A 26,441-nucleotide genomic window follows, 5' to 3' on the forward strand; every position below is an offset into this window, starting at 1 on the left:
AAAAGCCTTTGTTATATGACAGTTATACGCATACTGAAATTTTGTTTAATTTGGGCAAATTTTACCAGAGTTATGCCCTTGATTATTAACAAACTTGTACTTTGGCAATTTCATCAAGGTGTGCTTGCTTTCTGACATCAACTTCCTTCACAATTTTTATTATCCTCCGCTGGCCGAAAGGCCCAGAGGCTGATTATGTCGTAGCAATGTCCGTCTGTCCATCCCAGGAAGGGTGCTCACCTTCTGAAATCAACTCCTCTCACAATTTTTAGAGGAATTTCACGAAACCTGACAGGATTCTTTGTTATATGTCAGTAATACACATATTACAATTCTATTCAATTCCGTCACATTTTACCAGAGTTATGGCCTAGTTGCCAGCGGGGGAAACTGTGCTCTCAGAGCACTCGGTCTACAATGTAGAAAATAGTCAAAATACAGAAAAACCTACGAATGAGTAGGAGTGTACAAACTTTTGACTCATACTGTATGTATGTTTATATGTTTGCTTGTCTGTATATCTGTCTGTCGAGGTTGTCAGTATAATCTGTCCACATATTGCATCTGTTTGTGTGTCTCCATCCATCCATCCATCCATCCATCCATCACTCTGTCTATTTATTGTTCTCCTTTTTTATATTTGAAAATTAAATTTTCTTTAATAAAGACAGCAGCAGTTCCAGCATGTCAGTACTGCCAGGCTACAGACATGGACACGAAGATTCTGTGTCTTTCTATTTATTGATCTGTCTGTCAATCTGTCTTTCTGTCTGTAATAACCACACAGTCACTGTATTAGTGTTAGCATTTTGGTGAGATCACAGTGTTTTACATAAACAGTAAATTACTTGACTCTCGATCTTTTACCATAAACACATGGACACTGCCACTGCAGCTCTGCATATACACTATGATTTTAACTCCAAGTGAAGGATTCAGAATCCTTTAATCTCTCTATAATACTGCTCAATAACGTGCAGCAGTAAGACCTTGAGAGTCATTTAATTTTTTGACGTTTCTCTGTGGTGACTCATAAGGATAAAGAATTTTTTACATTGCACAGATTGCACAGTGCTTTTGGTATTATATATGCGTTTTGTATATGTATGTATGTATTTGTGTGTTGTTGTCCGTAGGTCTACATGAATGCTGCATGGTATGGCTGGGCCATTCCTATGTTCCTGTTTTTAGCCATTCTGAGGTTATCCTTGAATTACCTCATTGCAAGGTAAAGCATTAACACTCTCTCAGTCTCACTGCACCAAACTCATTCACGTCACCTTTTACTGTACCAGTTATACGGAACAGTATATGGACTGTTTTCTATGTGCAGCGTGGAATTGAAGCTCAAGCAGACTGTGTGTGTGTGTGTGTGTGTGTGTGTGTGTGTGTGTGTGGAGGAGTTAGAAGGAAAAGGAATAGCATGTCTGATGTACAGCAGGAGTGTGTTAAAGACTTTTAAGTAGCTTAAAAGTCTGCCGTTTCTGTTTTTTCCAGAGGATGGAGGATTCAGTGGAGTATTGTGCCTGAAGTTTTTGAACCTGTGGTAGGTTTGGCTTCTGTCATTTCCTGATTTTCTGGCCTGCTAATGCTTTCTGTTTGCGTGCGTGTGTGTGTGTGTATTCTACCTTTTTTTCATTGCTGTCTCTTTCTGTCTTTAGGAACCTCCAAAAGAAGACTTGACTGTCTCTGAAAAGTTTCAGTTAGTCCTTGATGTTGCACAAAAAGCACAGGTACCTTAATTTCATCTCATCTCATTATCTCTAGCCGCTTTATCCTTCTACAGGGTCGCGGGCAAGCTGGAGCCTATCCCAGCTGACTACGGGCGAAAGGCGGGGTACACCCTGGACAAGTGGCCAGGTCATCACAGGGCTGACACATAGACACAGACAACCATTCACACTCACATTCACACCTACGGTCAATTTAGAGTCACCAGTTAACCTAACCTGCATGTCTTTGGACTGTGGGGGAAACCGGAGCACCCGGAGGAAACCCACGCGGACACGGGGAGAACATGCAAACTCCGCACAGAAAGGCCCTCGCCGGCCCCGGGGCTCGAACCCGGACCTTCTTGCTGTGAGGCGACAGCGCTAACCACTACACCACCGTGCCGCCGTACCTTAATTTATTAATTATTATTATAATCTCATCCGGCCGACAGGCGATGAGCTTATGCCATCATGTGTGGTCCGTCGTCCATTCAGTGTCGTCTACATTTCACAAAAATCACTTCCTCTCTCTCAATTCTTCACTGATTTTTATTTTTTTTGGCAGGAAGGTGGGTCTGCCTGGGGTGCATATAGCTTCTACCCAAATTTGCATAATTGCAGTTAATAATGAAGATATGGAGTAATTAAGCCCTAACGAGCAGTTTCCACACAAATTGCTTCTTCTCCCTCAATTCTTTACTGATTTGATTCTTTCTGGTATGAAGGTAGGGGTACCCAGGGTGCATATAACTTCTACCCAGATTTGCTTAATTACAATTATTAACCCCTTGGCTGCCACCCATAATTAATTGTAATGTGCCGGGTCAGTAGGTCAAAATTGGGATATTTTGATAATCTTTCTCTAACTTGTTCAGAATTTTAAAAATATATATATAAAGATTTTTGGGGGGCTTTTTCACCTTTATTGAATAGGACAGTGTAGAGACAGGAAATGAGCAAGAGAGAGAGACGGGGAGGGATCGGGAAATGACCTCAGGTCGGAATTGAACCCGGGTCCCCGGATTTATGGTATGGTGCCTTATCCACGATGCCCCTAGAACTTTATATTTTTAATATTTGTATAGAAAAATCACAAAAAACACTGTTGTAGAGTAAAAATAACTTTAGTAATCAAAAACATTAAAAAAAAAACAAGACAATGGGTCTTGTCAATGAGAACCTGTCCATAACAATGAATTACTAGTACTTGAAAACACAGTGTACACTAAGGGTCTATGCATTCCAAGTAACTGGGTACCATTTTTATGATGGTCTTTGGTATGACCTGACTGTGAATAGAACTTGCAATCTCCCAATCAAGAGGCGGACACACTAACCACTAGGCCAACTCATGGTAACGTACCATGTAAGGTACATAAAAGGAGGTGTTTATGATGAGTAGTGTACGTCATAAGGCACAGCAGTAAAAGATTTCATGACATACGTGATTCGTCCAAGGGCATTGAAGGGGTTAATGAAGTTATGGACTAATTAAGCCTTAATGAGCAGTTCAACAAAAATCACTTCTTCTCGGTCAATTCCTCGCCGTTTTGGATTCTTTCTGGCAAATAGGTCGGTATTCCTAGGGTGTATATAGCTTCTATATATAGATTGTATATAGTGTATATAGCTTGCAACATGTATTGTGCAAGGTGGCCCACTTTAGATCGTTCCTTCTGGACTAGACGGGGCCGGAGTGAGCTACGCCGTCATTATTATTATTATAAGTAATTGTGGAATAACTTTTGAACAGATATTTTTGAGTGCACTTGAAGCTAAATGTGTTTTCACCTGAAAGCACAATGACAGTTCCCATATGCTCATTCCTCATGTGGTTTGGATTTTCACAGAATCTTTTTGGAAAGATGGCAGACGTTTTGGAGAAAATCAAAAAGTAAGTAACAGGTACACATGATGATACGGCCTTCCAGTAGGTAGTTACTGTTATGACAGTGTACACAACACTGCACTACTGTTTACCATTTTAGAATTACTCATCATATTTTATTCCCTTTTTTTTTTTATTAACTAAAAACTTGTACAATGAAGAGTTAAACTGTAAAGCAGTCACCAGAATGTTTTTGGGAGTAAAGCAGGGAAGCGGAGGTTCTCCTTATTGAAGGAAGGGGTACAAGGGGAATAACAGGCTGGGTGTAGCAACGGTTGGGTTTTAGTTGTCACCAAAGAGCACATCTTTTAGTGTTTAAAGGCCGTTTCTGTTACAGAGAATTATTAATATGCATGCACAGGATATCATTTCAGTCTTATTTCTCTGTTGTCTCGTAAATGTGTTTACAAGATGAAATTACACAGTACGAGAGGAATAAATTACAAAATTGTCATGCAGAGAATATCGGGTCACATTATGTTAATTCATCTCTGTGGCATATTTTTAAGAATGTTACAGAAAAACATACATCTGCAACATTTTCAGCCTTCGCATGCTTGTGGAAATAGGAAGGATATGAAGTTTTTCTGTGGGTGATGTGTGTGTGTGTGTGTGTTGCAGTCTGTTCATGTGGGTGCAGCCTGAGATCACTCAGAAGCTGTACATTGGTTTGTGGGTGGCCTTTATCTCCTCCTGCGTCCTGCCCTACAAACTCATGGGCTTTATTCTGGGTAAGTACATACACATTCTCTTTCTCCCTCCTTCCTTCATACTGTTCACACACACAGTCATGTAAGCATTTGATAAGTCGATATATACACGGTTTCCTCTGACAGGGCTGTATGCAGGCATCAAATTCTTCATCATCGACTTCCTGTTTAAGAGCTGTCCCAAGCTGAGGGACAAGTATGACACACCGCACATCGTGTGGAATAACCTGCCCACGGACCCCCAGCTTAAAGAGCGCAGCAACGCCACCATGTCCAGACGGGTATGAGCCCCAAAACCTCACACTCCGTTCTGAGAATAAAAAAAGTGTGTACTCTGTTTTTCGGAGTAACAGTAACTATCACGATCCTGTTTGCTTTGTAACACTTCTAAAGTACTGCACACTGGAGAATGCTGAAACAGGAATCTAGTTAAAGTCAAAGTCAGCATTAAAGAAAATTATGATGAAATTCTTGTAAAAATATTCATAAATTCATAAACAGTCACCACACACCAATTTTTGGCATTAATAGTGCAGGTAGAATATCTTCCAAATATGTTTGGGTGACTTTAAATGCTACAGTTAATAAATGAATGAGTGTGTGTGTGTGTGTGTGTGTGAGATCATCATGAAGAGACACTGACTGTATCCTCCATCCTGCGGTGTAGCTCTGAGTTTGTGTGTCACACTACTCTTCTGTGCTCTCTCTTTCTCTCTCTCTCTCTCAGCTGTCTGGGTGTGAGAAGGTAGGGATGCTGGTGTGACCTTGCTAGTGCGTGCGTGCGTGTGCGTGCGTGTGTGATACCACAAGATCACCTTCCTTTTTACCTGTCTGTGCGAGCGAATGTGTTTTAAATGGACACACACCTTGTGTCATGATTGGTGTTTGTGCACAAATGGATCACAATGCCTCATTATCAGCTTCTATTCATCGTTGGTCTTTTAAAAACAAACGTATAATATTACAGTTTTGCTACATTTCATGATTCAAAGTTACTTCATAATATCCAAGGCATTTTGGGTCCATTTTCACAGACAGCCTCCTGTATATGAAGCTCATATGTAGGTATGTGCTAGAATTTTCGAGACTGCAAGACCGTTTTTTAGTATAAACTTTGCATTAGCCTAATTGTAAACACTTTCTCAGTCTTTTTTTTTTTTTTTAAATGTTAGGGGCACGTGCAAGCCTGATAACATCCTTTACAGAAAATGAAATGGAAGATTGTGTCTTTCAAATGAGCAAAATAACATCGGCTTTGCATGTTTGTCTTAATCAATATGCGTTTCTAGCTGAAAGTGTGAAATATATGGCAGAGCCAATGCAAATAGATTTATTCAACAGTGAATGCATGTGCAAATGAATATGACAGAAGGGAAAGTATTAAATTTGCTGATTCCTGTTTATACCAACTGAAAACCTGAAACCAATCGAAGAGGTTGGCGATAGAACGTGAATGATTAAGATGACCTCCAGGATTTGTTTTTACAGAGAGATCGTGCATACTACTATACCTTGATACTACACACATTTTGTCAGCTGCGATGAAAGTGCTCAGACATTGCACCTCAAGTTGTTTTATGAACCAGACATTACTCTGTTCAGTAGTGTAGCTGACGGACAACACGAACAAACCCAGAACAACCAAGAGTAGGCAGTTCGTTAGCTTACGTTTTCTCCTCAGTTTATGTAGCAGCATTGCAGTCGTTTGCAAAATATGCAGAGGAACATTTGGCACGTCAAGGAAACACGAAAAATTTGTTTGACCAAGAAAGCATCCAAAATCCATATACAGTGGTGCTTGAAAGTTTGTGAACCCCTTAGAATTTTCTATATTTCTGCATAAATATGACCTAAAACAACATCAGAGTTTCACACAAGTCCTAAAAGTAGATAAAGAGAACCCAGTTTAAAAAATGAGACAAAAATATTATACTTGGTCATTTATTTATTGAGGAAAATGATCCAATATTACACATCTGTGGCAAAAGTATGTGAACCTTTGCTTTCAGTATCTGGTGTGACCCCCTTGTGCAGCAATAACTGCAACTAAACGTTTCCGGTAACTGTTGATCAGTCCTGCACACCGGCTTGGAGGAATTTTAGCCCGTTCCTCCGTACAGAACAGCTTCAACTCTGGGATGTTGGTGGGTTTCCTCACATGAACTGCTCGCTTCAGGTCTTTCCACAACATTTCGATTGGATTAAGGTCAGGACTTTGACTTGGCCATTCCAAAACATTAACTTTATTCTTCTTTAAACATTCTTTGATTGAACGACTTGTGTGCTTAGGGTCGCTGTCTTGCTGCATGACCCACCTTCTCTTGAGATTCAGTTCATGGACAGATGTCCTGACATTTTCCTTTAGAATTCACTGGTATAATTCAGAATTCATTGTTCCATCAATGATGGCAAGTTGTCCTGGCCCAGATGCAGCAAAACAGGCCCAAACCATGATACTACCACCACCATGTTTCACAGATGGGATAAGGTTCTTATGCTGGAATACAGTGTTTTCCTTTCTCCAAACATAACGCTTCTCATTTAAACCAAAAAGTTCTATTTTGGTCTCATTCGTCCACAAAACATTTTTCCAATAGTTTTCTGGCTTGTCCACGTGATCTTCAGCAAACTGCAGACGAGCAGCAATGTTCTTTTTGGAGAGCAGTGGCTTTCTCCTTGCAACGCTGCCATGCACACCATTGTTGTTCAGTGTTCTCCTGATGGTGGACTCATGAACATTAACATTAGCCAATGTGAGAGAGGCCTTCAGTTGCTTAGAAGTTACCCTGGGGTCCTTTGTGACCTCGCCGACTATTACACGCCTTGCTCTTGGAGTGATCTTTGTTGGTCGACCACTCCTGGGGAGGGTAACAATGGTCTTGAATTTCCTCCATTTGTACACAATCTGTCTGACTGTGGATTGGTGGAGTCCAAACTCTTTAGAGATGGTTTTGTAACCTTTTCCAGCCTGATAAGCATCAACAACGCTTTTTCTGAGATCCTCAGAAATCTCCTTTGTTCGTGCCATGATACACTTCCACAAACATGTGTTGTGAAGATCAGACTTTGATAGATCCCTGTTCTTTAAATAAAACAGGGTGCCCACTCACACCTGATTGTCGTCCCATTGATTGAAAACACCTGACTCGAATTTCACCTTCAAATTAACTGCTAATCCTAGAGGTTCACATACTTTTGCCACTCACAGATATGTAATATTGGATCATTTTTCTCAATAAATAAATGACCAAGTATAATATTTTTGTCTCATCTGTGTAACTGGGTTCTCTTTATCTACTTTTAGGACTTGTGTGAAAATCTGATGATGTTTTAGGTCATATTTATGCAGAAATATAGAAAATTCTAAAGTGTTCACAAACTTTCAAGCACCGCTGTAACACAGTGAGCACATGTGAACAGCATCACAACCTGAAACAGCACTTGAATAAACACAACAACTTCAAATGTGAACAGCGTACTTCTTAAGAGAAAACAAGCAGGTGCCGGAAAGATATATGAATTTTTCCTGGCCAAGGATAGAACAACCATGAACGCAGTCTAAAGCGAGGGGTTTAAGCGACTTCTCCAAGTAGTCAAATCTCGTTATGATTTACTGTGTAGCAAATATTTTTCAGACAACCGCCATTCCTAATCTGTATACAAATACTGAGAGAAGTACAAAAAAACAACAATCCCAAAACAAATCACAAATCGCTTATTTTAAAAAAGTTACATAAAAGCGTAAACCAGCTCAGCTAACACATTCAGTATTTAAACATAATTAAATACTCACTTTCCTACCAATCACCTTTTCATTTATTGCACTTTTACATACTGAAGACATTACAGTGTCTTGCAAAAGTATTCATCCCCCTTGGTGTTTGTCCTGTTTTGTCGCATTACAAGCTGGAATTAAAATGGATTTTGGGCGGATTTAGTACCATTTGATTTACACAACATGCCTACCACTTTAAAGGTGCAAATTGTTGTTTTATTGTGATATAAACAATAATTAAAATGAAAAAAAAAAACAGAAATCTGGAGTGTGCGTAAGTATCCCCCCCAAGTCAGGACTTTGTAGAGCCACCTTTTACTGCAATTACAGCTGCAAGTCTCTCTCTTTTTTTTTTTTTTCCTCAAATTTTAATCTTAATTTTTGTTTGTGTCAGAATAAAACAACTTTTTTGCAAGTGGTAGACATGTTGTGTAAATCAAATAGTGCTAACCCCCCAAAAATCCATTTTAATTCCAGCTTGTAATGCGGCAAAACAGGACAAACACCAAGGGGGATGAATACTTTTGCAAGACACTGTAGTAGAAGCGATGTAGCTGATTTTTATTTAACTTTTTTAAATCTGGTATCCATGCTTAATTGTTTTCATTATAGAAATAATTGTGAACATTTTGTTGGGAAGTGCACTTTGTTAAATTTTGCATGAAAAATTACTTTGGCCCAAGCTTTAAGTGTTCTATTTTTCTATGAGATTATATTTCCTTGTTGAGCTGTCTTTTCATCAAAAGGGGAATTAGTTTTGTTGCTCTGTTCAGTAACTTGCAAAATATTCTTAAGAACCAACTGGAAGAATAATCGTGAAAAAATCGTGGAATCTTTGATTGATCAGAAAGTTTCTCAAAATGACACATTATTACAGCAGTAAATGTAGTTTCATATTCGATATTCACTGCATATTCACACTCTAATGCATAGAGATGTAAACAGATCTTTTGAAGCGTTTCCTTTATATTTACCTGATTAACACTTTTCTTCTGTTTTGTGTTAATATATTTTGAACAGTTTTTTTTTTTTTTGGATGCAACATATTACCTTTAATTGGTGCTAAATTGTTAAATACAAGGGTTCAGTATTAAACTTTGCAACCTGGCGAGTACAGAAGCTGCCTAGTTCTGATTGGCTGGATGGTGATGGTGCACATCATAACGGTTTGTTTCCCTGTTTACAGTGACTGTTTTTCTGACTGACATTTTATTGACAGAATGTGTAATAATGAAGTGAATTTTCTGAACCTGAATTTAAAGGCATTTGTTTTATACTTTGGAGCAGGCTTTTAATACTCGAGTCCGACTCGTGCGCTAATTTTAAGGACTCGTGACTTGACTTGGACTCGATCACTGATGACTTGGACTCAGACTTGGACTCGTGCATTAACTGCATTTGGACTCGTAAATTGGAGACGAGGACTCCGATTTTTTTCTTTATTTTTTGTAACATGCCATAATAATTTGGCATAAGATATTTATATCTACATTCATTTTTGTACTAATTTTGTGCAAGAGTGTCACACCTGCACACCTTGGCGCGTGCACCAAGCGGACTCTCGCGTGCGCCATAAACGACTCGCACCTGCACAGGATTAAGGCGCAATAAGCATGCCTATATAAAAATTGTGAAAACACACTTACTTTGCGAAGTATTGAGTTGCATTGCTGACACATTACAGAGCCTTATTTTCTTGTTTGGTTTCCTGATCCCTGTTTCTCGTCTCTGATTCTGCCGAGTCTACGATAGCCTGTTTGTGCCTCGCTCGACCTGTTGCCTGTTTCACTGTTTTATGATTTTGCCTGCTGTTCTGGATTGTTTACCGTCTTCACTTGTATTAATAAACACACCTTCTGCACTTACATGGGTCAGTCCATGAAATGGGGTTACCAAAATGTGACATAGAGGGAGTCACTTAAAACAATTTACAACTGAAAACAACTTTTATTTCCATGAAGCATTGACCATATAAGAAAATATAACATAGTTGTTAAGATAACTCCTGCTCTACAATGTATGATAAAATCCATAAATATTTACCCGGTTGCTAATGTAACAAGGACACGAACAAGCTTTTAAAAATAAAGGAAAAATATTGATAAAATCAATTTTTTGCTTTTATTTGCTTACTTTAAACATTAACACTGAATAAGAATTCATTAGAAATATTAGTTCAACATCATAAACACTGAAAATATGAAATACCAGTACCGTATTGGCTCGAATATAAGACGGTGTTTTTGTTGTAAAAAATAGCTCTTAAAAAGGGGGGTCGTCTTAAATTCGCGGACTAGACAAAATGCCGCCAAAAACGAAAGTGAAAGTGAGGACAGTGAGAGTGAGCAAAGTGAGGCTGAGGATCTCTGTGCTGAGTAGCTGTAATTTAGCAAACTACCTTTTCCATAGTTTCAGTTGTTTATTATTGTAAACCTTAATGTATTGTTTAATGCATTGTTTAAAGCATTTGCACTGTTCTGCAAATTTATTCCATATGCCCGTAGGCTATGGGAAGTTAATGCATTGACATTCTGAAGTTTATGAACTTTCAATCTAAACCTGACAAATTTGTTGAATTAATGCAATTTAAATGTTTTAATTTGGCTTGTCTAGTAGCCTGCAGTTTAGCCTCTTTTTTTACTTCTATGAAAAGTGTTCACGGAAATGAGACTGAAATGACCTCTATTTAAACGTGAAAAACAAAAGCCTCTAATTTTAAACAGAATTTTGAAATAAATACGCTTTATATGAATGAACATTTGGTCTTCAAAAAACTTCTTCCCCAAAGATGAACTTGGAAAAGGGGGGGTCGTCTTACATTCAGGGTCGTCTTATATTCGGGCCAATACGGTATTTCACAAACTTCATAAAATCTCTAAGATTTGAACAATAACAACAGTCATTAACAGGAAACAGTTTCATCCTATATGGGGTAAATGAGATTATTGAATTCATTACTTTACTTAGTCACACTTATATCTGCACTTCTCTAGAGCACGTGTTGTGGTGTGTGAGATCCCGCGAGAAGTTATCTCGCGTCAGTTCAGCTGACCTAGATTGAGTAAATAGGTCTCGCAGGTTGTGAACGAACCAGGAAGTGAGTGGACGCTAAGTTAGGATGTGAGAAAAAACATCGATAATTTCTTTTATTGCCGTTTGTTTAAATTTCTTTCTACCTACATCGTTTTATAGTATATTCTTCTTTATATTAAAAACATCAATCATGATTTCAACTCGTTTTATCATTTTTTATAAGCCTGGTTTCTAACGTAACACGGCAGGACACCACAATGTTACGTTCACAACCTATTTTTAGTGGATGAATTCGAAGCTAAATAGTTTATAGAACCTTCTTAACTTTATTATGTGAGTGTAAAACTAAATTGCAAGTACCATGAACCTAATTTTATTGAAATTCTCAGAAAGTAATGAAGGTTTACTTAAGCTCAAAGTCAGCAAATATTCCATGTCTCAAAAAACGTGTCATCCGTGTCCAGTCACAGGGGAAGAAAATGTTTCACATTTCTTTATTTCAGAAGAAAACTTCATTTTTTTATTTATTCAAACAATATTTATGGATAATCTGCTAAATATTTCTTTAAATCATGGAAATTAAAGATGAAATGATTATGTAAACCCGGACCAATGAAAAGTAACATCATTTCATGGACTGACCCACATCCGTCTCCCAACCATCTCTGACAGAATACTTCACACTCCCTGACAAAGAGAAGCACATTCACCTGTTCATACGCCATATTCAGGAACAAACTAATGTTAATGGTGCTAAAACAGCCACCATCAAATGGTGCGGTTGGAGTCTTGTTCTCGGACTCGACTCGAAATTTCTTTTAATGACTCAAGCTTGAACACTGGGGACTCGAGACTGGACTCGGACTCGAGGTTTAGTGACTCGACTACAACACTGCTTTGGAGTGACTCCTTATCCAGAAAATATATCCCTGTAATACTGCACAGAGGGAATCGTTCAAGTATCTGTTATTACCTATAACTAGTGAAATGTTGACCTTAGATTTACATGTCCTATTAGACATGTATAGAGTTGACTAGGCTTATTATATTCCTTTTCTCATGTAGGAAATGCCCCTTTAGATTTTAGAGAGAGAATAGAAATTGAATAGAGTAGAGAGCCTGATTGTGTGCTGTGTAGCAGTGAAAGGCATAACCACTGACCTCAATCCAATAATTAGTGTTAAATCATCAGCATACTGACTAACACTCATATGAATCAACTCCATAATTATCGGCACCCTTCATTAATATATGAATATATAAACTGAATAACATTTGCAGTGAGGTATATTTATAGCTTAAACACAGAGACACTGCATATTTCTGTTTCTGATCGATACATTTCCAAATTATTGTCCTCTCTCGAAGTGAATAACAGGATTGTACCTCTTCTACCAAGATTGGAAAAAAAGAAAAAGAAGTTCTCGTGAGAATGGTAAAGGTCTGAAGTTCTTCCATTTGTTTAAGTGAAAATGTTAATCAGTGTCTGTAATATCCATATTGTACAGTCACTTTTGCATATTCTCTTGAAGGGTGCCAGTAATTTTGGACTTGACTGTAGCGTACATCTACTGGGTGAACGGTAGTGTGCTACACTGACTGGAACACACGTCTCACCCACATGAATTCACCCAATTACTAAACACATTAACATTCAGAACTATGTCTTCTTGATAAAGAGTCTGTGCAAAAACGTCAAGCATTTTTCAGGAGACTTGTTTTGTGCAGCATGGTTACAATTAAAAAAATAATAATACAGAGGACGCTGTGGATGCAAAATAAAATGCCATTTCTGTTTCTGGGGTTGAATTCTTTGTGGGGGGGGGTTTGTGCACAGATCCCACCGGTGGTGTCGCGGAGTAGCTTAGCAACCATTCCCTCAGGAATGAGCAGAGAGGACGACAGTAGCCGCTCACACACCACCAAGAGAGGAGCCTTCTATGAGATCTTCAACTTGCCAGAGATAGAAAGGCCTCTCCCTGGTACGCTAAAGAAAAGGATTGCCAATTCTGTTTCCACTCTATACCTGTTATTTGAAATAATTGTCAGTGTTTGTGATTACACAGTGTGTGAGAACGGATGGAGGTGTTGTTTGATCAATCGGGACCGGAAAATGCCCACTGACTACATTCGCAACGGTCTGCTCTACGTTACTGAAAAGTAAGAAGACTTTCCTCATTAACCCCCCCCCCCCCCCCAAATATATTAAATATTTACTATATGATGTAAATACATTGCGTAAATACAAGTGTTTACAATTGAAATTTTCACTTGTATCTACAGTACCAGTGAGAAGTTTGTACACCCCTCCTCATTCATAGGTTTTTTGGACTATTTTCTACATTGTAGAACAATACTGAAGATGTTGAAACTATGAAATAACATTTGGAACAGATATGGAATTATGTGTTTAAAAAAAGTGTTAAAAGCAAAATACGTTTCATATTTTAGATTCTTCAAAGTAGCCACCGTTTACCTTGATGACGGTTTAGCACTGTCGCTTCACAGCAAGAAGGTCCTGGGTTCGAGCCCAGTAGCCAACGGGGGCCTTTCTGTGTGGAGTTTGCATGTTCTCCCTGTGTCTGCGTGGGTTTCCTCCGGGTGCTCCGGTTTCCCCAACAGTCCAAAGACATGCAGTTAGATTAACTAGCCACTCTGAATTCCCCATAGGTGTGAATATCTGAGCATGAGTAGTATGGTGGCTGCCAGCGGCGCCTTTGTATGTCTTCAACTCGGCCATGTTGAGCTGTGTCCTTCGTAATTCAGCTGTAAGAAAGGATGATTCCAGCGCTATATACAGTGGTGCTTGAAAGTTTGTGAAACCTTTAGAACTTTCTATATTTCTGCATAAATATGACCTAAAACATCATCAGATGTTCGCACAAGTCCTAAAAGTAGATAAAGAGAACCCAGTTACACAAATGAGACAAAAATATTATACTTGGTCATTTATTTATTGAGGAAAACGATCCAATATTACATATCTGTGAGTAGCAAAAGTATGTGAACTTTTACTTTCAATATCTGGTGTGACCACCTTGTGCAGTAATAACTGCAACTAAACATTTCCGGTAACTGTTGATCAGTCCTGTACACCGGCTTGGAGGAATTTTAGCCCATTCCTCCGTACAGAATAGCTTCAACTCTGGGATGTTGGTGGGTTTCCTCACATGAACTGCTCGCTTCAGGTCCTTCCACAATATTTTGATTGGATTATGGTCAGGACTTTGACTTGGCCATTCCAAAACATTAACTTTATTCTTCTTTAACCATTCTTTGGTAGAACGACTTGTGTGCTTAGGGTCGTTGTCTTGCTGCATGACCCACCTTCTCTTGAGATTCAGTTCATGGACAGATGTCCTGACATTTTCCTTTAGAATTCGCTGGTATAATTCTGAATTCATTGTTCCATCAATGATGGGAAGCAGTCCTCTCCCAGATGCAGCAAAACAGGCCCAAACCATGATACTACCACCACCATGTTTCACAGATGGAATAAGGTTCTTATGCTAGAATGCAGTGTTTTTTGCTTTCTCCAAACATAACGCTTCTCATTTAAACCAAAAAGTTATATTCTGGTCTCATTCGTCCACAAAACATTTTTCCAATAGCCTTCTGGCTTGTCCACGTGATCTTTAGCAAACTGCAGATGAGCAGCAATGTTCTTTTTGGAGAGCAGTGGCTTTCTCCTTGCAACCCTGCCATGCACACCATTGTTGTTCAGTGTTCTCCTGATGGTGGACTCATGAACATTAGCCAATGTGAGAGAGGTCTTCAGTTGCTTAGAAGTTACCCTGGGGTCCTTTGTGACCTCGCCGACTATTACACACCTTGCTCTTGGAGTGATCTTTGTTGGTCGACCACTCCTGGGGAGGGTAACAATGGTCTTGAATTTCCTCCATTTGTACACAATCTGTCTGACTGTGGATTGGTGGAGTCCAAACTCTTTAGAGATGGTTTTGTAACCTTTTCCAGCCTGATGAGCATCAACAACGCTTTTTCTGAGGTCCTCAGAAATCTCCTTTGTTCGTGCCATGATACACTTCCACAAACGTGTTGTGAAGATCAGACTTTGATAGATCCCTGTTCTTTAAATAAAACAGGGTGCCCACTCACACCTGATTGTCATCCCATTGATTGAAAACACCTGACTCTAATTTCACCTTCAAATTAACTGCTAATCCTAGAGGTTCACATACTTTTGCCACTCACAGATATGTAATATTGGACCATTTTCCTCAATAAATAAATGATCAAGTGTAATATTTTTGTCTCATTAGTTTAACTGGGTTCTCTTTATGTACTTTTAGGACTTGTGTGAAAATCTGATGATGTTTTAGGTCATATTTATGCAGAAATATAGAAAATTCTAAAGGGTTCACAAACTTTCAAGCACCACTGTAAGTCCGGTATCCGTTATCTTAACCAGCTTCATGAATGCTTTTTCAGTTAACAGGTGCCTCGTCACAAGTTAATTAGTGCAATTTCTTATCTTCTTAATGCGTTTGAGGTCAAACATTAAATAGTAATTAATAAAAATACAGTAAATAGCCCTATTCCACAAATGTAGTAATCCATATTATGTCAAGAACCGCTCAGCTAAGTAAAGAGAAACGACATCCGTCATTACTTTAAGACATGACATGACTTTTAATTCATAAAAATGAAGAAAACCCATTGAATTAGAAAGTGTGTCCAAACTTTTAACTGGTACTGTTTGTTTGTTTCAATAAAATTACCTCATTCTTCTTGGTATTAACAGTAATAACTACCTATCCTAAGGGGTTATATTTGGTGCATTCCTACTGATTACTGCTCCGAACCTGAGAGTTCTATCTTTAATGCAATATTTCCTCCTCAGCTACTTGTGTTTTGAGAGCTCCAGTTCCAGATCAGGCTCCTCCAAAAAGAACAAAGTCATCAAGCTTGTGGACGTCACAGATATCCAAAAGGTAACCGAGGACATTTAGGCCGTTTACACTTGGTTTTAAAATGTGTCTTGGATGGGGGCGTCGTGGCTCAGGTGGATGGGGCGCCGCACCGGGGACCCGGGTTCGGGTCCGGCCCGAGGTCATTTCCCGGTCCCTCCCCGTCTCTCTCTCTCCTGCTCGTTTCCTGTCTCTACACTGTCCTATCCAATAAAGGTGAAAAAAGCCCAAAAAATATCTTTTAAAAAAAAAAAATGTGTCTTGGATGATCGGATCGCAAGTGGACAGCCGAGACACATCACCATTTACACTGGTGTCCAGCTGACCGCTTGTGTTCAGACTTTGTTAGTGCATATATCACCTCTATTAGAAGGTCAAAGGGCCCTGTGTACAGTTATGTTAAAAACGTTAAACCTACAACGTTACGTCATTATTTTCTTGCATTCCAGCCAGGTACATCAGGGCTCCTGCTCATTTTTTCCGAACATTGGCGTGCTTTCACCGAAACAGCCACCACGTCCTGCACTGATGACGTATTTTCCTGTTATGTCTTTATCAAGGATGCATCAAGACACATTAGTGTTTACACTACAAAAGATTTGTGGTCAAATGCATCCCAGACCACTTCAGCAGGTGGTGTGAGTGAACGTGTCTTGGTGGTTGTGTACAGTATACTTGTATTTAGCGCTGTCCATTTGCGATCCATTCGCCCAAGACATAATTTAAAACCAAGTGTAAACAAGGTCTTACATACTGTATATTCGCATTCTCAGTTCAGATGTGAGGCTGTGAATGTGAGTTTGACCATTTTTTTCCCTAAATTTCTGTTTTCTGTAGTATAAGGTCTTGTCTGTTTTACCTGGGTCAGGAATGGGAATCTCTATTGCCACACCCTCAACACAGAAGGTAAGCAATGGCTTTTACTTAGGAAAAGGATATATGTGTGATATGACTTTTTTCAGATAACAGGCTTTAGTATTTAGTATAAATACAGAGGTGATTTAAAGAAATTTGTGCACTGATTGGTCGAGAAATTCTGATTATTTCTCGATAATCACCTCGAGCGACTCAGCAAAATGTTGGCCAATAGCTCTGTCACCATAAGTGAGGAAGAATTACAAATTATGAAAAAAAAAAAATGCTGTTCCTAAAAGCACTAAAGATGCTATGAAGTTTGGTCTAATACTATTCAAAGGTAAGCTGGAACTGGGATTTATTTTATCTGTTTCAAAACAGCATTTTATATGACTCGGCATAGATAAGTGACAAGTCTGCGTTGCGCCGTCGTGCCGTTATTATATTTGCATGCCACTTTTGAAGTTTGAAATAAAAAATATTTTAATAAGACTTTAATTTTTTTTAAATATCACCTGTGCATTTATACGAAAACAGTTATCCGCCTCAGGCTCAGTGAATATTGATGATTATTCTATCCACATTCACTGGATATGAGCAATCGCACCCTCTGATTGGCTACTCTACGACTAGGATATCAGCTCATATACCGTGAGTAGAGAAAAACAAAATGGTGGAGTGCATCAAGTCAGATATCTCACTTTGTTATCAAGTATTTAAAAGAAACAGAAATAGCTAAAAGAATATAGGTTTTTTCCCCAATATCGGCTTTTCCACACTCCAGCCCGGTTGGTGGCGGTAATGCACCTTTAAGTTGGCTTGCCAACCGCCAAAAAAAACCCTAAAGAAGAAGAAAAACAATGGTGGAGCGTGTTGCTGAACCAACTGAGGATGAGATAAAAACTCTACTTGAAACCAAAACCCCCTAAAAAAAATGCAAAAAAAAAAAAAAAAAACAACTAAATATGGAATAAAAGTATTTGATGGTAAGAACATACCTTTTTTATTTTTCAAAAATTATTGTTATTATTTATTATTATAGCACTTTTCACAAAATGGTACTGTCATTTCGCTGGTTTGTTTACATCCTAAGCGGAAATGATTTTGTCAGACGTTTTAGAAAGTTTTTACTTATCGAATTTGATAAAAATAATGCTCTGTTTCTCAAAATCCAGTGAATGCGGATATAACAACAGTTATTCCACTCAATCTCGTCATACAGTGGCGCTTGAAAGTTTGTGAACCCTTTAGAATTTTCTGTATTTCTGCATAAATATGACCCAAAACATCATCAGATTTTCACACAAGTCCTAAAAGTAGATAAAGAGAACCCAGTTAAACAAATGAGACAAAAATATTATACTTGGTCATTTATTTATTGAGGAAAATGATCCAATATTACATATCTGTGAGTGGCAAAAGTATGTGAACCTCTAGGATTAGCAGTTCATTTGAATGTGAAATTAGAGTCAGGTGTTTTCAATCAATGGGACGACAATCAGGTGTGAGTGGGCACCCTGTTTTATTTAAAGAACAGGGATCTATCAAAGTCTGATCTTCACAACACATGTTTGTGGAAGTGTATCATGGCACGAACAAAAGATTTCTGAGGACCTCAGAAAAAGCATTTCCAGCTCATCAGGCTGGAAAAGGTTACAAAACCATCTCTAAAGAGTTTGGACTCCACCAATCCACAGTCAGACAGATTGTGTACAAATGGAGGAAATTCAAGACCATTGTTACCCTCCCCAGGAGTGGTCGACCAACAAAGATCACTCCAAGAGCAAGGCGTGTAATAGTCGGCGAGGACCCCAGGGTAACTTCTAAGCAACTGAAGGCCTCTCTCACATTGGCTAATGTTCATGAGTCCACCATCAGGAGAACACTGAACAACAATGGTGTGCATGGCAGAGTTGCAAGGAGAAAGCCACTGCTCTCTGAAAAGAACATTGCTGCTCATCTGCAGTTTGCTAAAGATCACGTGGACAAGCCAGAAGGCTATTGGAAAAATGTTTTGTGGATGGATGAGACCAAAATAGAACTTTTTGGTTTAAATGAGAAGTGTTATATTTGGAGAAAGGAAAACCCTGCATTCCAGCATAAGAACCTTATCCCATCTGTGAAACATGGTGGTGGTAGTATCATGGTTTGGGCCTGTTTTGCTGCATCTGGGAGAGGACGGCTTCCCATCATTGATGGAACAATGAATTCTGAATTATACCAGCGAATTCTAAAGGAAAATGTCAGGACATCTGTCCATGAACTGAATCTCAAGAGAAGGTGGGTCATGCAGCAAGACAACGACCCTAAGCACACAAGTCGTTCTACCAAAGAATGGTTAAAGAAGAATAAAGTTAATGTTTTGGAATGGCCAAGTCAAAGTCCTGACCTTAATCCAATCGAAATGTTGTGGAAGGACCTGAAGCGAGCCGTTCATGTGAGGAAACCCATCAACATCCCAGAGTTGAAGCTGTTCTGTACGGAGGAATGGGCTAAAATTCCTCCAAGCCGGTGTGCAGGACTGATCAACAGTTACCGGAAACATTTAGTTGCAGCTATTGCTGCACAAGGGGGTCACACCAGATACTGAAAGCAAAGGTTCACATACTTTTGCCACTCACAGATATGTAATATTGGATCATTTTCCTCAATAAATAAATGACTAAGTATAATATTTTTGTCTCATTTGTTTAACTGGGTTCTCTTTATCTACTTTTAGGACTTGTGTGAAAATCTGATGTTGTTTTAGGTTATATTTATGCAGAAATATAGAAAATTCTAAAGGGTTCACAAACTTTCAAGCACCACTGTACATGGATTATAGCCGATTCGACTTTGTCTTGGTTATTATTCGCTGATATTCACTTCACCTTCAGTGAAGAATTAAGTAATGGGTTGAATCAGGAGTGTTAGAGGAGGTAAAGCACAGAACTGTGCAGCGTTATGATTTGTTCTCAGATGAATCGGTTAAATGTGAAGTTTAAAAGCGTCTTGTTATACTTGTGAAATTTTAGAGATACCTTCGAAGAACTCTAACTCGCGACATTGACATCCAGTAAATTTGTCTAGTTTCTTATTTTTAAAGGAACAGTCCACCGTACTTCCATAATGAAATATGCTCTTATCTGAATTGAGACGAGCTGCTCCGTACCTGTCCAAGCTTTGCGCGACCTCCCAGTCAGTCAGACGCAGTCAGACGCGCTGTCACTCCTGTTAGCAATGTAGCTAGGCTCAGTATGGCCAATGGTATTTTTTGGGGCTGTAGTTAGATGCGACCAAACTCTTCCGCGTTTTTCCTGTTTACATAGGTTTATATGACCAGTGATATGAAACAAGTTCAGTTATACAAATTGAAACGTAGCAATTTTCTATGCTATGGAAAGTCCGCACTATAATGACAGGCGTACTAACATCTTCTGCGCGCTTCGGCAGCGCATTGATACGGAGCTCAGATATCAATGCGCTGTCGAAGCACGCAGAAGGTGTTAGTACGCCTGTCATTATAGTGCGGACTTTCCATAGCATAGAAAATCGCTACGTTTCAATTTGTGTAACTGAACTTGTTTCATGTCACTGGTCATATAAACCTATGTAAACAGGAAAAACGCGGAAGAGTTTGGTCGCATCTAACTACAGCCCCAAAAAATACCATTGGCCATGCTGAGCCTAGCTACATTGCTAACAGGAGTGACAGCACGTCTGACTGACTGGGAGGTCGCGCAAAGCTCGGAGAGGTACGGAGCAGCTCGTCTCAATTCAGATAAGAGCATATTTCATTATGGAAGTACGGTGGACTGTTCCTTTAAGCTTCTCTTTAGATTTTTCAGGCCTCAAAATTAGCCCTGCCCCGACCTAAAGGTGAACTGCTCATGCCCTTTAGAGACGTATAGTTTCAACTGACAGAGTTGAGTTTGTAACTCAGCTTATTTGGAAGGGGAAGTCTTGTCGGTGTTTTCATTTCAGTTTCCGTTCACCTGTCAGATAGCAGAGGGCTATAAAATGATGCTTAAAATGATTCCCTCAGCCTTGGTTCACATGTGTGTTCCGTCTTCCAGCCGTTGGTGTTCGGTGCCATGATCCACAGAGACGAGGCGTTCGAGGCGATCTTCACTCAGTACATGAAGATTGTGACCACAGGCTGCCACGAGACCTAGCGCATCATGAACCCTCCAGAGAAACGTCCACTTCTCTCTCTCTGTCTCTCTCTCTCTCTCTCTCTCTCTCCTGTCTCGTTGCTGTCTGATTGAGCAGGCTGGAACTGATCAGTTAGGTTGGCTGTGGCTAGATGATCTCAATGTGATGGTTGAGAGCAAACAGCAACACATTCCTGTGGAGAGATTTTCACACTGACGGCTCAGGGGGGGCCGGACCTCCTCGCCTGCCTAAATGACACACTCGCTGAGGAGCAGAGTGTAGACCTGCATATAGACCTCTGTGGTACCTGTGATTCTCAACACTTGATTGTGTGTTTATTTGTCAAGGCTTTGCTTTGTACTGCCTGTCAGGAGAGCATGCACGATGGCCACTAACATGCTCACAGATGACTGATGAAGCCCGTTTGTGTTCCTTTACATCGTTACGCTGCAAGCACAAACACACTCGCGCAAGCACATTTAACCCATCACTGATTAACAGTGTGCTACAGGTGGCTTTGAAGCAAAATCGGATTACTCCTGCTGCACAGCACTGTCGGGAAACGGTGTACTTTCAAATGTGACGTGTATTAACTGCCTTTCTTCATAGTTATTTATTTTGATAATAGCTAATAAAATGAACGATATTTCAGTTACTGACTAATCAAATGATCGAATTGGATCGGATCTGCTCGAAAGAAAGTCATCGCAATTATTTTATCGAAACAGCACCGAACAGCTGTCTTTAATCGTAGCACATTCAAACATCATCTAAGCTGTTTAGAGGAGTTGCATCATGTATCGAAGAATAACTCTACAATGTGTAGACACAAGTATTAAAATCACCCTATGCAAAGTACCAATAGTAGTCATTAAAAGTAATAATGTTTTGTAGTTTACAAAATAATGTAGTTTTGTAACTACAGATGGAAAATCTGGATCGAGATCTTATTAAAGCTAAGCTGTAGTTTCTCTAAAGATGCTGAAAACTCGACTAATAACGATGTTGTCAATGGAGTTATAGAGTTATATTAACTGAATAGTTATTATAATAATAAGAGAAATACCTACCGCACATGAATCTCTAATATCTTAGTAAATAAGTAAATTCCCATCTCTGTCGTTCTCCAGTAGTGAGGCGTTTCTGCACACAAGTCAAGTTTGTTTGTTTGTATAGCGCTTTTAACAATAGACATTGTCCCAAAGCAGCTTTACAGAATCTGAATGACCCAAGACATGAGCCAATTTTATCCCTAATCTATCCCCAATGAGCAAGCCCGTGGCGACGGTGGCAAGGAAAAACTTCCCCAGACGACACAGACACCATCACCTCCTTGTCTCCTTCCGACTATTCAGTACCCATCCCTGTCTTTAGGGGGCGCGCTAACAAAGCCGAAGCCGCTCAGAACTCCAGCCTGAGATCTCGGAGTTCTCCACTGTTTCACACTTCCACTCTTTAGTTCAGGGCGAGGTCTGGATTCACAAAACCATCGTGAAATACAATATGTTGAGCTCCCTGGCTGCATTTTCAGCCACGGAACAGTGAGTATGAGGAATTCATCTGAGCAGCCTGTTTTTTTCAGATGATTGACAGATCAGTTTACAGTGAGGAACAGCAATGGCAGACACTGAACGAGAAACGAACAACAGCTCAACGAACCACTGGCATATGTTATGTGATGCCTTCTGTCGTTTTGAGTCTGAATTTTCAACAGGCTTTTTAAACAGAGACTACAGTCTACATCAAAAGCTTTCTTGAAGGCTGTTGTGGGCACTCAGAGAAAGTCTCAGCACTCGTACTGCATCAATATTGTTATGAAATCCAAACAAATATTGATTGACCTTCAGATATGCGATGAGGCATTTTCTACCTTTTCGAATGCTGTACGTATTTATCTCCAGATGATCGTGAGTATTTGTCTCTTTCTCGTCCTCCTCCTCTCCTTTGATTACAGGTTGCAGCAAAGAATGCACAGCTGTGGGCACTGAAAGGTTCAGACTGAAAAGTACCATTCCTCTCGATATCAATGATGAATAACAGTGTTTCACTCACAGGCAAGCGCTAGTATCTCCTTATGCTCGATTTAATCCTTGAACTGTAAGACCGCACACGTTCAAACCTCATAGCTTGAGACGTCCAGGTTTGATCCTGAGCCAGTTTCTCTGAGTTCTCTGAGTGTCTGCATAGATTTCCTCTGGGTTCTCTGGTTTTCTCCCAAATACCAAAAACATGGAGGGAGGTGGACTGGCTACTCTAAATTTCCTCCAGTCCGTGTGTGTGTGTGTGAGGGCGGAGACTGTGACCAGGATAAGGGCCTGGTCCCACAACACCGATAACTATACTTATAACTACAATTATGACTTATACCTCTGCCTGGATTTAGTTCCAGTCTGGAGCAGTCACACCACAACTATAATCCCAACTATAATATCGCTTGGTCCTGTCACTCAGGGAAATAAATGCATGCAACTTAGGAATAGTCAGGAAGTTTTTCCAAGTAGCACATTATTCCGAGTCACACTGTACAGCTTGGACTTCAAAACAGCACATGGACACACCCCGGTGGTTGACAAAATACAGATAGGTCACAGATTACGGAAATAGAATAAAAAAGGATGCAAAATACATATATATATATTATTTACCAGCTGGGAGGTCCGTATCGTGAAATACCGTGACCGAGGTCTTGAAAATACTGACCGAAGCCTCTTGTCTGAGGTCAGTATTTTCAAGGCCGAGGTCACAGTATTTCACGATATGGACCGACCTTAAGCTGGTAAATAATTTTTTTTTTTTCTTTACCAAATTCTAACAGAAAATGAGAGCGCCCGAAAGGGAAACCATATTTAGAACAAACCTGCTACAAGCTCGTTTTCGGCTTTCTCCTGAAATGTTTTCTTTTATTTCGTCTTCATCAGGGTAGTGAAACTCCGTTTCGCTGTGAACACTGTCATTATCGCTATCCATGCTGTAAAATTAATGCTATTATACTGAGAAATGCGAAAATAAATGTTGACAAAAAATTGCTACTATGTTTGTTGTTGTTGTGAACGAGCGAGTCGACAAAGGTCCATAACCAGGGTCCGGATCGTAGGATTCCGGACCGCTTGCGAGCCAATCAGAGCGCATGATTTAATGGAAACTGGACTGCGAAAAAAAATGAGTGGTTACGGATTTTAATACGGATGCTAATAATTTACAGATTGGTCACAGACGTTTCAGTATATTACAGATTGGTTACCAATTTCATACGGATGATGCATCACAGATTTAAAAAAAAAAAAACTCAGAAGTCCAAAACAACTCAATGTTTGGACTGCTGAAGTTCATAATGAAAATATCTTACTTGTATTTACATGTTTATTAATTTATGATTGATATTTCATGGAAAATATCACATATCCATGAATAAACAATCCATGCTTTGGATTATATTTCTTATTTTCCGTGAATCTGTATTCCATGACTTCACGATGCAACAAAGATCTCCTCTCCTCTCATTATCTCTAGCCGCTTTATCCTGTTCTACAGGGTCGCAGGCAAGCTGGAGCCTATCCCAGCTGACTACGGGCGAAAGGCGGGGTACACCCTGGACAAGTCGCCAGGTCATCACAGGGCTGACACATAGACACAGACAACCATTCACACTCACATTCACACCTACGGTCAATTTAGAGTCACCAGTTAACCTAACCTGCATGTCTTTGGACTGTGGGGGAAACCGGAGCACCCGGAGGAAACCCACGCGGACGACATGCAAACTCCGCACAGAAAGGCCCTCGCCAGCCACGGGGCTCGAACCCGGACCTTCTTGCTGTGAGGCGACAGCGCTAACCACTACACCACCGTGCCGCCTGCAGCAAAGATGCCCAGGTTAAAAAAAAAATAATAATAATTTTTTTTTAAAAAAAGCATGCACTCAGAGAATGTTACATGTAAACAATGACCTGATTGGTCAAATGTTTTATCGGATCAGATCCAGGCAATAGGTATCGTTATCGGGCTGCCCTGAGTTTCCCAAAAGCATCGCAGCACAAAGATCATCATTAAATGGTAGAGCAAGCAGCACAATGAAAACTCTCTCTTTTAGTTAAGATGCTGTTAGCATTAAGAGGCTTTTGGGAAACCCACCCCTGGTGTGACAACCAACAACAAACTGCAGGGGACCCATTTATTTATAGTTATCATTATACAATGGTGCTTGAAAGTTTGTGAACCCTTTAGAATTTTTCTATATTTCTGCATAAATATGACCTAAAACATCATCAGATTTTCACACAAGTCCTTAAAGTAGATAAAGAGAACCCAGTTAAACAAATGAGACAAAAATATTATACTTGGTCATTTATTTATTGAGGAAAATGATCCAATATTACATATCTGTGAGTGGCAAAAGTATGTGAACATTTGCTTTCAGTATCTGGTGTGACCCCCTTGTGCAGCAATAACTGCAAATAAACATTTGCGGTAACTGTTGATCAGTCCTGCACACCGGCTTGGAGGAATTTTAGCCCATTCCTCCGTACAGAACAGCTTCAACTCTGGGATGTTGGTGGGTTTCCTCACATGAACTGCTCGCTTCAGGTCCTTCCACAACATTTCAATTGGATTAAGGTCAGGACTTTGACTTGGCCATTCCAAAACGTTAACTTTATTCTTCTTTAACCATTCTTTGGTAGAACGACTTGTGTGCTTAGGGTCGTTGTCTTGCTGCATGACCCACCTTCTCTTGAGATTCAGTTCATGGACAGATGTCCTGACATTTTCCTTTAGAATTCACTGGTATAATTCAGAATTCATTGTTCCATCAATGATGGCAAGTCGTCCTGGCCCAGATGCAGCAAAACAGGCCCAAACCATGATACTACCACCACCATGTTTCACAGATGGGATAAGGTTCTTATGCTGGAATGCAGTGTTTTCCTTTCTCCAAACATAACGCCTCTCATTTAAACCAAAAATTTCTATTTTGGTCTCATCTGTCCACAAAACATTTTTCCAATAGCCTTCTGGCTTGTCCACGTGATCTTTAGCAAACTGCAGACGAGCAGCAATGTTCTTTTTGGATAGCAGTGGCTTTCTCGCCCTGCCATGCACACCATTGCTGTTCAGTATTCTCCTGATGGTGGACTCATGAACATTAACATTAGCCAATGTGAGAGAGGCCTTCAGTTGCTTAGAAGTTACCCCGGGGTCCTTTGTGACCTCGCCGACTATTACACGCCTTGCTCTTGGAGTGATCTTTGTTGGTCGACCACTCCTGGGGAGGGTAACAATGGTCTTGAATTTCCTCCATTTGTACACAATCTGTCTGACTGTGGATTGGTGGAGTCCAAACTCTTTAGAGATGGTTTTGTAACCTTTTCCCGCCTGATGAGCATCAACAGCGCTTTTTCTGAGGTCCTC

The 26,441-nt window shown here is 39.8% G+C and overlaps 1 protein-coding gene across 4 annotated transcripts in view; it reads left to right on the forward strand.

The window, feature by feature from the left end:
* Positions 1–24,618, forward strand: part of gramd4a (GRAM domain containing 4a) — an 87,337-nt gene extending 62,719 nt beyond the window's left edge. For 2 of the 4 annotated variants that reach the window (XM_060903054.1, XM_060903056.1), the window contains exons 9-20: positions 1,137–1,228; positions 1,498–1,546; positions 1,662–1,733; positions 3,563–3,606; positions 4,222–4,331; positions 4,437–4,591; positions 5,038–5,055; positions 12,956–13,100; positions 13,185–13,278; positions 15,980–16,070; positions 16,884–16,952; positions 20,957–24,618. In XM_060903054.1, coding sequence (XP_060759037.1) covers positions 1,137–1,228; positions 1,498–1,546; positions 1,662–1,733; positions 3,563–3,606; positions 4,222–4,331; positions 4,437–4,591; positions 5,038–5,055; positions 12,956–13,100; positions 13,185–13,278; positions 15,980–16,070; positions 16,884–16,952; positions 20,957–21,055 — 1,038 coding nt within the window. In that variant the 3' untranslated portion in view covers positions 21,056–24,618. The remainder of the gene's footprint in view (positions 1–1,136; positions 1,229–1,497; positions 1,547–1,661; positions 1,734–3,562; positions 3,607–4,221; positions 4,332–4,436; positions 4,592–5,037; positions 5,056–12,955; positions 13,101–13,184; positions 13,279–15,979; positions 16,071–16,883; positions 16,953–20,956) is intronic. The other 2 variants (XM_060903055.1, XM_060903057.1) reach the window with 1 other exon arrangement.
* Positions 24,619–26,441: the final 1,823 nt, after the last annotated feature.

The sequence above is a fragment of the Neoarius graeffei genome, chromosome 21, assembly GCF_027579695.1.
Source record: "Neoarius graeffei isolate fNeoGra1 chromosome 21, fNeoGra1.pri, whole genome shotgun sequence".
Taxonomy (NCBI): Eukaryota; Metazoa; Chordata; class Actinopteri; order Siluriformes; family Ariidae; genus Neoarius; species Neoarius graeffei.